At 41.1% G+C, this 13,034-nt stretch overlaps 1 protein-coding gene across 2 annotated transcripts in view; it reads right to left on the reverse strand.

Moving 5' to 3' along the window:
* Positions 1–13,034, reverse strand: part of MAGI3 (membrane associated guanylate kinase, WW and PDZ domain containing 3) — a 145,838-nt gene that overhangs the window by 89,912 nt on the left and 42,892 nt on the right. For both annotated transcript variants that reach the window (XM_063297417.1, XM_063297418.1), the window contains exons 2-3: positions 11,758–11,874; positions 7,929–8,048 (exon numbers count right to left, since the gene is read on the reverse strand). In XM_063297417.1, coding sequence (XP_063153487.1) covers positions 7,929–8,048; positions 11,758–11,874 — 237 coding nt within the window. The remainder of the gene's footprint in view (positions 1–7,928; positions 8,049–11,757; positions 11,875–13,034) is intronic.

Genomic DNA, 13,034 nt, shown 5'->3' on the forward strand with positions numbered 1-13,034 from the left:
CTACGAGGAGGAGGGTGAGCCCGAAATCCTGCAACCGGCGGGAAACGCCAGCCACCTGCTTTAAAGGGCGCCGCAGGGCAGGTGGTGGAAGAAGGGCGCGAGCCTCCATCGGTGAGTGGCAGTTACCGCATTCTCACGGTGAAGTTGCAGTTGGGCTCCCAGTCCAAGACTATAGAAGTATGGGCCATGATTGATTCGGGGTGTTCCCGGTGTCTAATGCACCCTGATGTGGTAGCGGCTCTAGAGCTACCCACTTTCCCTTTACAACGCCCCATCGCCTTTACACAGCTGGATGGGTCCATGGCAGGGGGCAAACCGGTCACCCATTTCACAGGGCGGGTGTCACTGCAGCTGGGCAGCCACCAGGAAGGCTTGTCTTTTGTCGTGGCTCCAGTAGGGGGTCCTTTGGTGGTGTTGGGGGTACCTTGGTTGGTTCAGCAAAATCCCCAAATAAACTGGGTTTACCGGACTATCACGTTTAGGGATGGGTTCTACCAAGCGACTGAGGGGAAGGGTGCCCCAGAGGAGATGGTGGGGATTGCGGCAGCTGCGACTCCGCATGTCCCGGCCCCTCCTCTGGAAGGCTTGCCGACGGAGTACAGGACTTTTGCGGATGTGTTTGGCGAAAAGGAAGCCGACCAGCTACCCCCCCATAGAAAGACGGACTGCGCCATTGAACTGGTGCCTAACACCCAATTGCCCAAGCCAAAGATTTATTCCATGACCCAAAAGGAACTGACTCTGTTACGGGACTTTGTGGACAAAAATTTGGCGCGCGGATTCATCGAGCCGGCGAATTCACCAGTGGGGGCGCCGGTCCTCTTTCGCCCAAAAAAGGATGGGACATTGAGACTTTGTACCGATTTCCGCGGATTAAATGCCGTCTCAATTTCCAATAAATATCCCTTGCCATTGATCAAGGACATGTTGTCACATCTGGCTAAGGGAAAGATCTTCTCCAAACTTGATTTAAGAGAAGCCTACTATCGTGTACGAATCAAGGAGGGCGATGAGTGGAAAACTGCTTTCAACTGCCCGTTGGGAGCGTTCCAGTATAAGGTGTTACCTTTTGGTTTGGCTGGGGCCCCTGGGGTATTTATGCAACTGATCAATGAAGTACTGCATGAGCATCTGTTTAAAGGGGTATTGGTGTATTTGGATGATGTATTGATTTATACTGAAACCATGGAAGAGCATGTGTCTCTGGTGAAAAAGGTGCTGAGTAAGCTCAGGTCAGCTGAACTGTATGCCAAACTGTCTAAATGTGCCTTTCACCAGAGACAAATTGACTATTTGGGGTATAGAATCTCAGATAAAGGCATAGAAATGGACCCTGCCAAGGTGCAGGCTATCATGGATTGGGAAAGCCCCCGCACCCGCAGGCAACTTCAAAGTTTCCTGGGGTTCAGCAACTACTACAGATCATTCATAAGGGGGTTCGCTGAAATTGCCTTGCCACTGACGGAACTGCTCCGAACTAAAGGTGTGGGAGATACTCGGAGAGTAAAGAATCCAGGGGCGCTGCTGCGATGGACGCCTGCTTGTCAAACGGCGTTTGAGCGCCTGAAAGCAGCTTTCATCAAAGAGCCCATTTTGCAACATCCTGATCCCTCCAAACCTTTTGTGGTACAGGTGGATGCCTCCGATTATTCCATTGGGGCATTGTTGATGCAACAAGACGAGACAGGATGCCTCAAGCCATGTGCCTACTTGTCCCGCAAGTTCTCCGAGACTGAGCGACGGTGGCATGTATGGGAAAAGGAGGCATTCGCAGTAAAAGCCGCGTTGGAAGCGTGGCGGCATCTGTTAGAAGGGGCAAATCACCCCTTTGAGGTGTGGACTGACCATAAAAATTTGGAGGCTCTCAGCACCCCTCGAAAACTGAGCCCGAAACAAGTCCGTTGGGCTCAATTTTTTAATCGGTTCAATTTTCATTTGAAGTTTATTCCGGGGAAAAAGAATTTCCTAGCTGATGCATTGTCAAGGCAACCTCAGGATTCGGGGGCAGCGCCAGAAGTGGTTAGCACCCTATGGACAGCGCCTCAATTGGGTATGCAGGCTGTGACGCGTAGCCAAACGCGCGCGCAGCAGCCACCCGCAGCGGACGCCGCCCAGCCGAACGCTTTGTCAATTCCTTCCCAGTTGCAACAAAAGTTTCTAAAAGAACTGAAAACCGATGCTTGGTTGCTTGCAAATAAAGACAATGTTACTTTTGACCGAGGCTTCGCTTGGAAATCCGGCCGCCTCTACGTCCCTGAAACCCTCAGAAAAGAGGTGTTACTACGTTCACACGATGACAAACTGGCAGGGCACTTCGGTTTTGTAAAAACCTTGCACCTTGTTAGGAGGCAGTTCTGGTGGCCAACATTACGTAAGGATGTCAAAGACTATGTTGCTTCCTGCACTGTTTGTGCGATGTCTAAGCGCAAGGTGGGGAAGCCCCAAGGACTGCTGCAGCCGGTGGCTGCCCCTTCTTGCCCCTGGGATGAAATCTCCATGGACTTTATTGTCGAATTACCACCCAGTCAACGCAAAACGGTCATTTGGGTGGTCAAAGACTATTTCTCAAAACAAGCCCACTTCATCCCTTGTGTGTCCATTCCGTCGGCACGTCAATTGGCCCGCCTGTTTCTGGTACACGTGTACAGGCTACACGGATGCCCCTCCCGCTTAATTTCGGATAGGGGCACACAATTTACCTCACAATTTTGGCGGGCGTTCCTCAAATTGTTGGGAACGAAGCAAGCTCTGTCCACGGCTTGGCACCCCCAGACGGATGGGGCCACGGAGATTTTGAATTCTACTCTGGAGCAATACCTTCGAGCTTTCGTGAATTATCAACAGGACAATTGGGTTGACCTTCTCCCCTTCGCTGAAGTTGCTTACAACAATGCGGTCCACCAAAGCACGGGCCAAACCCCATTTCGCGTGGCTCAAGGCAGAGACTTCGTACCCATCCCGGATTTGCCACAACCCCCTACCGGATCTACCTCATCCTCTACAACATCTACCTCACCGGGAGATTGGGCCACGCAACTGTCAGACTCATGGCCAGTGATTCAGAAAGCTCTTGCCGATGCCCAACTGGATTACAAACAGTTTGCTGACAGAAAACGTGCCCCTCCGCCGGACTTTCAAGTTGGTGACTTGGTTTACCTATCCACTAAGTTTATCAAGTCATCACAGCCTTCCAAGAAATTGGCACCTAAGTTTGTGGGTCCCTTCCCTATTCTTGCTCAAATTAACCCTGTGACGTTTAAACTTGATTTGCCACATAACCTAAAACGCTTACACCCTGTTTTTCATTGCAGTTTGCTCAAACCGACTATTCGTTCTGACCGCTGGCATGACCAACCCCCACCTCCAACCCCCATCATGATTGATGGACAACAACACTTTGAAGTTAAAGAAATTTTAGATTCCAGACGCCTTCGCAATGCGTTGCAGTATTTGGTCCGTTGGAAGCATTTTCCCCATCCGGAATGGGTCGCAGCACCAGATGTGGCTTCTCCTATCCTCGTTGCCCGTTTTCACGCTGCTTATCCCACAAAACCGGGGCCCTGAAATTTTTTTTGGGGGGGCGGTATGTCATGCTCGCCGTTTCAATGCCTTTGAGCCATCGTAACGTTTCTCATGTCATTAATGGGTTGCGTGTTTCATCTCTCATGGGAGGATGGTACTGCTTATCTTTTGGCTTTGCTTTGGAATGTTTTTCTATTATCTGTTATGTTCAAGGTTCCTTTCCCAGGCTAGCACGTCTGACGTTGGCTAGCACCTGGACCGGGCGGGGCTGATGTAACGGGGCGGGATACGTGTGCACTGGAGGAGTTTTAAGTTTGTATTTGGCGCGCTTTTGCTCATTCTCAGCTTTCTCTGTATTTGTCTTTAGTTCCCTAATAAATCAGATTTTTCACAGCAGCCTCTTGTGAGTCTGAGTATTTGGGCTAGGGCAATCATTACAACTCCTAAGTAAGTGTATGTACAAATGCCCCTTTAAGAACCAAAAAACATAACCTTCCATTTGCTATATATTTGACCATCTAATGCTATAGACTTTTCTATAATACATGCATGATTAATTCATCTATCTGCTTTGCAAGAATATATCATACATGCCAAAATACTGTAATTTTCAAATTCAATTCTATATCTCTGATGTTGCTGTTGAACTATATAAAGCACTTCATCCCAAAGTGGCTGCCCTACATGAGTCTTCTATTAAAAAAGGATACGTTATTTTACTTTATATTCACTAATGTTGCAGAATAAAATCACCTCAAAAACTTGTAAAAAACTAATGAAAATGAAAATTAATTCTATTTCAATATATGCTATATCATGAATAATTAATCAGAAGAATCTGTACATTTTTTGGCAGCTGCAGCCAAGAACAAACTCATTTTTGTGCAGAAACATGAAACAGCAATTCACACAAAGTCAGTATTAAAATGTGTGCTTAGAGGATTATTTCTATTCTTTCATATGGCAGCTTGTTCTCCAAATAAATATATTAGCTCAATACTGAACTACACCTCAGAAAGCTAAAAATACTATGTTGCTTCTCTTGAGAGATCTCAGCAGTATTTTTAATAAAATAAGTGCCTTGGAACAAAAAATTAAACAATTGGCTTTTTGCTCCTTAATTAATCATTGCAACCTTAATAAGGAAATTCTAGATAGCACAAAAGAGAGCACAATAGCTGCCAGAGCTCCAGCTATTTTGATATTTTGAAACTGTAACTCTATTTTGCCCTTGTAAAATATTTAACTCCATCTCAAATGCCTTTATCAACTGTTAATATGGTTCCAATTGAAGTGAAAATTTGTAGCTCAGGGTTGAACAGAAACCAACAGATTGTTACAACCACATGGCATCACCGTACCACACAAACCAACTAAAACTCTTCAAAACATATTAAGTAACCCAAAAGACCCAGTAGCCCAAGAAGAAAAAACAGGAGTTGTTTACAACATACAGTGCAAAGACTGTAAGGGCCACTATGTAGGACAGACAGGCAGAAGACTAGCAGAGCGCATCCATGAACACCAACTAACAGTCAGAAGACATGATGTAAACTCCTTAATCTCACAACACATGGACAGATTTAACCATAGTTTCAACTGGGAAACTGTGAGCATCCTAAACCAAGCCAAATCCAAAAACACTAGAGAATTCTTGGAAGCTTGGTACTCAGACAAAGCAGCCATCAACAGACACACAGAAGTAACATCATTTACATTCCATTCAAAAGAAACAGTAGAAAAGCCAAAAGACCAGAACACCTCCTCACCAGCAATCAACACCCAGATATGCAAAGTTTAACACCAAGATTAACACCAGAGGAACAGTCAAACAGCACAATATACCCTAATCAAGGAACTATTAACTCAGTCAAGCAGCCAAGCAGCAAACAACAGCCCAATCAAGGAACTCCCAAGGAGAGAACAACACCTTCACCAACACAAGCTAGACAGTATATAAACAGAGAGCAAGGCCAACTCCCTGTTTGCACTGAAGATGTTGCCTAGCCTGGCAATGAAATGTCTGCAAGAAAACAACAGCTCAGAGAGCACCAAGGACTCCACTGTCAATATGGTATCCAGGTATAATAATAAAAGCCATCACCTGATATAGGTGGGTGGGACACAAGATTTTGCATAAATAGAACTTAAATATGAATGTATTTCATTTTCATATATTTTATATGTAGCGTTCATATATTAGAGACCTTTGCACTTGTATTATGGCCCTGAAGATGTGTTGTATTTCCTAGAAGAATTTTGTTGACTTTCTTACTCTTCCTTTCTAGCAGGCCTTGATAGATAGCTATGCCCATAGAAACAAGATAAGGTGTACATTCCAAGGATAGCTTCTCCAGAGGAAAGGCATTGTTTAATAATGGTCAAGGTGCCCTAGCAAGGATGGAAGGAAGTCCCTTATATGGAATGATGATAGAGGGAAGGAAGGAAATTCCTAATATGGAATAAGGTTAAGGTGGAGTACGGGTAACTGAGTAAGGGGTGGTATTCTGAAGAAGGAGTTGAATGGAATCTATATAATGTGTTGTAAGGAGGGGGTCCTGTGTGGCCGCCCACCTAACAGCTAGCTGTCATTGCTTTTGCTCTTGGGTGAAGAATAAAGAACTTAATTTCATGCAACTGCCTGTCTTTGATCCCGGCTCAGAAATGAACCTGATAAGGAAAATTCTAACAGGTGGATGGATGGATCTATAGAAATTTAAAAGCAAACAAAAAGCCAAGTTCCAAACTGCACAAACATCAGCCCATAAACCGGTATCATCTCTCTGGTAACATTATTAGTGCTTGGAATTTGGAGCTATCAGTTGCTGACAAAACATTTAAAAATACAGTCTCTGCCTGAAATAAAAGTTGCCACTGTTGCATAAAAACAACTTGCTATGCAGTAAGAATGGTCATCTTTAAAGTGCCCAGAGTCCCCCTTTTTGGGGGGAGATGGGTGGTAATAGAAGTTTGAAAAATAAATAAATAAAGCTATGCATACCCACTCACACACACACACACACACACACTCATTCATTCAATGACAGTCATTTGATTATCATATCTCTTAATCATCCAAGATGTAAACAAGTGATTCAACACTTTCTTTTCTGACTGCTAAAATTATTCCTGAATGTTTGCAATTAATCCTAAATTGTTTTGTGTTATCTTCAAAGCAGGCTACTATATTTATCAGATACAATAGACGGAATTCTAAGCCAAGTGCAATATAAATTAAGATTCTGGTTTATCTTAAACCATTTCTCTGAACAGCTCAGACATATCAATAGCTAGTGATAACACTGCACTGAAGGCAGGAATGAAGATGAATCTCTGATTATATTCAAAACACCATAAAGAGTAAAGCAAATATAGTAATTGGGATAGACAGGCAGACAGACAGGCAGACACACACACACACACACACACACACAGGCTAAACGTTGATTCATACATCACGTTTTAGAAGCTCTGCATGACAGTCATTCACTGATATGGAAAAAGGTAACATATGTAGCATTCATATAAGAAATGTAATACAGGCAATAATCGTTCATCAATTTTTTCCTTGGTAATTCTGTCAGATCAAATGAAAGTGCTGTTTACATTTTATCTGTGTACTTGGAAAAATGTATTTACAAACATTTTTAAAATACTATAAATAAGTCTATAAATAAGCTGCACAGTAAATATTGTCTGGTACAGGAGAATTTAAGGGATTAAAACCACAGAATAAAAATTAGGACATGGTAGGGAAGAATACATATACAGGTAATGCTCTGGTTACAATGGCAACCCAACAGATGACTGTTGCCAAGCGATGCAGTCGTAAAGCGAGACATCACATGACTGCATTGCTTAGCGATGACAATCCTGGCAGTCCCGGTTGCTGTTGTAACCCCAAGATGCGCAGGTCATTAAGTGGGAAGCAGCAGGAGTCCCAGGTAAGACGCATGAGGGTGCCACAGGGGGGTGAGGGAGGCTGGGGGAGGCCCGGCACAGGCTGTGTGCAGGCATGCGGAGGCTGGGGGAAGAAGGGTGCTATGCCATGCAAGGAGGTTGGGGGGACTTACCAGAGTGACTTGTGACTTTCCCTGCTGACTTCCCCATTGACTTTGCTTGAGGGAACCCAGAGGGGAAGGTCGCAAATGGCGATCACATGACTGTGGGGCACTGCAACCATTGTAAGTGCAAGCTGGTTGCCAAGCACCTGAACTGTGATCACTTGACCATGGGGATGTTGTGACTGCTGGAACTTTGAGGACTGGTCGTAACTACTACTCATTCAGTGCCGTCACAATTTCAAACAGTCATTGAACGAGTGGTTGGTAAGCAAGGACTACCTGTAATTATATCTCACAAAAATGGTAATCTAGGAATAGTTGATTGGTAATTTTTACACGTACCATCATATGTTCCACTTTCTAGCAAAGCTCCACTTTCTTCCAATGCTTTGAACTGATCAACAGATATAAAATTATAGTCCACTCCGGGGACTTCCCCATCTCTGGGAGCTCTTGTAGTGCCTGAAATAAAAAAGCAGGATGGAGATAAATAGTTATAAAGTTTTCTAATCAGTTTGCAAATTGTTACACAAAATTGACCTAGATTCATGCCACAAGGTGTCTGCCACTTTGCTAGATAACATAAAAACATATTCAATGACAAGTATTTCATTATAAGAAACTAGAACAAAAAAAATATGTAGCAGGAACAGATGTTAAACCAAATTAAAATCAAACATGTATGCTGATTGATTGATTAAAATATTAGGGCTATGCACTTGTCAATGACCCTGGTTGGCTCACACGGATTAAAAGCAAAAACAGTGCAAACCACTAATAAAAGACAGTCATGACAACAGCATATTTCCTGCAGGCTCAGGGGTGGATGTCTCTAGAGCTTCCATGGGCCTCCAAATGGGAAAAGCCTGGATATGGGAAAACAAGCTGAACCTGAATTTATAGAAGACAGAATTGTTGAACTTGGACTCTGGGTTCAGTTGCTAGTCTTGTTCTGGATGGGGTTGCGCTCACATTTAATGAACAAGCTTGCAATCTGTTAGGTTCTCCTTGATATAAAATTGGTAATGGATAAGCACATAACAATAGTGGCAAGAGGAGCCTCTTACCAGCCTCAGCTGATCAATCAGTTGTATCCTTCATGAGGGAGAGAGACCTGATTTCAGTGATATAGTGTATCTACTCTTAACTTCAAGGTTGGATTATTACAAATTTTGCATTCAAGTAAATACTTTGATACAGAGGATTTTAAAGATGAATACTCAACTGAAGCCAGAACTTTTCCTTTTAGAACTAATGGATAAATAGCTAGAAAAAAGCCATGGAAGATTATTTCAATATATGATTACTGTAGTGAAATTATTATATGCCCAGAGATGGAAAGATTCAACACTGTGGAGCCCTTGGTGCTCTCTGAGCCTTGTTGTTTTCTTGCAGATGTTTCATTGCCAGACTAGGCAACATCTTCAGTGCAAAGAGGGAGTGGGCCTTACTCTCAGTTATACCGTGGCTTGCCATGCCTGCAGGGCAAGCCACAGTATATAAACTGAGAGCAAGGCCCACTCCCTCTTTGCAATGAAATGTCTGCAAGAAAACAACAAGGCTCAGAGAGCACCAAGGACTCCACAGTTCAACCCTGAGCTACAAATATTTGCTTCGATTAGATTCAACACTCCCCACTATGGAGGAATGGTTGGTGAAACTGACAGATTTTGCTGAGATGGATAAATTAACTTCTTTGATTAGAGAAAATAGACCATCTACATTTATTGGTGACTGGAAACCTCTTATGGACTTTTTGCATAAAAATGAAAAAAATGAACTTGTGAGTTATGGTTTTGATGATTAGACAGGAAAGATTATAGGAAGAGGAGTGTTATAATGTAACATTAGAGAGGTTAAAATATAATTGTACTTATAACTGTTGTGAAGAGTATCGGAAGCCACTACTTTGCATCCTTTTTCTTTCTTTTCTATTTTTAAACTTTTTTTTTCTTACATTTTTTGCTTACCCTTTGTTCTTCCTGCTTCCTTACTTTATATTAGTTTTTATTAGTTTTTATTTCCCCATCTGCTTGCTTTTCTTTTCTTCCTGAGAAATCAGATTGCTAATAAAACTGCCAATTATACTTTTGTATACTGCCTGCTTTGCACAGGAGGAGGAAACGGAGAAGAGTGGGGAGGAAAAGGGAGCAAAGATGTCTGTGTGCACACATGCACGTGCATGTGCATGTGTAAAGGAATGTGAGTTTATTTATTGACCTTGGCTAAACTATGTTCTTTCTAGGTGTCCGCCCAGAGTCCGCCGATGGGAGGAGATGGGCGGGGACAAATTGAATGAATGAATGAATAAATAAATAAAGGTTTCAAATAAATTAATTCGTCTAGTGTCTTTCAAACTTTTTAACTGTTTCTGCTTGCCTGGTTGGCAAAAGGGAGCAAGAATATTTCTCAGATAAATAACTTTTCTGATTGTTTTTAATTTTAATTTTCTTTGGTGTACCTTTACTTTAATAAATTATTTAAAATGTCGTACATCAATACACACTTTGTAAACCCTGAACCTAAACCCATAAACTGAAATCTATAGACTGCAACACTTGTGAGTCCCTATAAAACACCCAGAGAGAGATTCATTAGGTAAAATTTGGCTTTAATTTTAGGGTAATGAGAAATTTTAGCTTTTTCATATTATTGCTACAGAGGAAAAAGCAAGTTCTCCTTTGTGGGAAATCTTCTCTCTTTCATATGGATCTCTGCAAGTTGTCCCCTTCCCACTAAAAAAAGAGGAGGGAAAATGGGAAAAAAAATCTCCTCTCAGGAAAAATCTGTTTCATTAAACTTGTCCTTCTCACTTCTGATTCACAGAAACCTTCGAATTATTGTTTCTCTTTGCAATGCATTTATTGCTTTCCCCAGCCCTCATGGGTAGAAGAAGGGGGGCACACATATATTTGGGTTAGGGGCTTTAACTTGGCCCCATGAAATCTCCTACAAAATCATATTGGGAATGTTTGAAAACAGTATTTTTCAAAATATTAGAATAGGAACACTGTTGCACAGAGCATTATTTGGATGTTTCTAAATAAGCTTTGGGGCAAGAACATTCAGCCCATCTATCCTCACTGTGTATGTAAGGAACAGATCGCTTATGAGTATAGCATGGCACTCTGGGTAATGCAGCAAGACTACAAGAACAACAGGTTGCTTACTTTTAACTGTTATTCAAGTGGTCAAGTGTACTCATATAACTCACACTCCATTCTCATGCAGACTGACATCTTTTCCCCCTTATTCTATCTCAGGATGTGGAGTAAATGTCCTTTGGCATGTGCAGTGATAGCAGGACAGGCTGCATTTCTCACTTAAAAGCTCAACTACAAAACTTGTGAGCTCTATACAGGAACAGAACCAATTTTACTACCTGAAGAATCACAGCTGTGGGCAAGCAACTTGCTTTGAATTAGTAGGAGATATGTTGCTGTGCCATGATGGGCAACCTTATTGACTCAGAGAGCCTTACATGTTGCTGAATTGGCACAGGGACCACATAAGTTCACATACCAATTTGCATACACATTCACACCTGCCCCTTCAAATAAAACGATATAGACAGAGACTCAGAGAGAAATACATCACCCCTCTTCCTAGCAACCTCCTGAAGCTCATTGGCTCTTCCTGCTAACAGCAGTAGAAAATTCATGATCTCCTCTTTGCATGCACTGTGAGGGGAAGGACTGTATTACCCACTAAAAAACTTACTAGGGAAACTAGCAAAATTCATTTGGTGACGTACAGAGATCACATGAAGAGTTAGGATAACCAATGCTTCTAATAATTCTTGTACCACCAGACCAAAAATTAAAAATAAATTTTAAAAAGTGGGTGCTATTCAATTAACACAATTACTTCTGCTACTGGAGTAAGTCACTTTTGAGAAGCACAGGATCAGATTGTTAGGTAGGATGGGAGAAGATGCAAGTAGCTCCAGGGGGAGGAAAAGTATTATTGGATAAGCATATTTCTATTGACAAAAAGTCATCATGAAATATAATAAATCACCAAAAAAACACATGGGAACAAAGATGAAATTCCCAGTGACACTATCCATAATTTCAGAATGCAGATTTTGCTAGCTTAAAGCATGTATTACTTAAGGTTTCCTTTCAAATCTGATATTTAATCCAAAGGAATATGTTAACATATTACTTACATGGGATAGTTCTTAAGTAAAGATTATCTCTGATAACCTGTTGCAGTTTGTGATCAACTGAACCTTTTTGAAACTGTAGGCTTAAGTAGTGACGTAAATCTTTGTTGATGACTTTGCCTGTAATAAAAAAGAAGGTACTATGAAATACTATAATCTGCTACATGATAGATATTATCACTCAAGCTCCTCAATATTCTTATTCTGTAACAGTCAGAGATAATCCAAAGTATAAAAATAAATGTGAACAGAAAAATATACAGATGAGGTTTATGAATAGTTTGCACTTGAAACTTGTAGCCTATAATCTGTCTAATTAGTTTACCATGTTTCACTTCTCTTTGACCTTGAGATTTTCCCATGCCAACAATCTTTTTATCACTATTCTCTTCTACCATCACTTCATGCATTGTATTGGGAAAGGTAAGATTTGAAAAGTTTCACAAAATAGCACTGAATAGCAGACCCAATATATTCACCCTATAAATATTACTTTGAACTCTGCAATGTGACGTTGTAAAAACAAAATCAGGAGACCTTTTAATTTACTCTTGACTAGAAACTCCTAGAACAACAGAATATTGCTCATGAGAGAATAATTGGCACTCAGTATGGGGAGTGAAGCTGTAGCGCTATGAATAAAGTCAGAGTATAAAAGGTTTGCTGAAAACTGGAGGAAAGTTCTCAATTTCAGGTACTCTAGATATAATCTGTATTAAATCTTACCCATAAGTTTCAAAAGAAAAAAGTCCATTATTGGGCACCTTCACATTGGCACCCTCCAACAGTCTGTATTGAATAAGAATTTCAGAATTTCTATGTAACAAGTACATTATGTATGTCATTTTCGTTATAGGCTATATTCTGATCATGGTATTCATCTACTAAAAGATGTCAGTCTATGAAAACTTTGCTTAGATAAAAATCCTAAAATTCTTCTGCTAGATTAATCCTATATTTCTGCTTGATTTGTACAGTTTATATTAATACTGATCATTATGTATACAGGTTATAATTTAGGTGAATTCTATTTACATCATTTATCAGTCTTAGTTTTAATACTTTTATTTAATTTCCCATAAGAAATAGCCACTATATGTAATTATTTTTAAAAGCAATTCTGATAGTTTACAGTCTAACAGAACTACAAAAGCTTTATAAAATCTAGCATCCTACCTTTCACAGCTGAAAATAAACTTTGTGTTTTGTTTTTTGTTTTTAAATCCATAAAGGGTGCTGTTTTTAACATGTGAGATTCTGACATCAAGCAATATAAAATA

This window comes from Candoia aspera, chromosome 3, assembly GCF_035149785.1.
Source record: "Candoia aspera isolate rCanAsp1 chromosome 3, rCanAsp1.hap2, whole genome shotgun sequence".
Classification (NCBI taxonomy): domain Eukaryota; kingdom Metazoa; phylum Chordata; class Lepidosauria; order Squamata; family Boidae; genus Candoia; species Candoia aspera.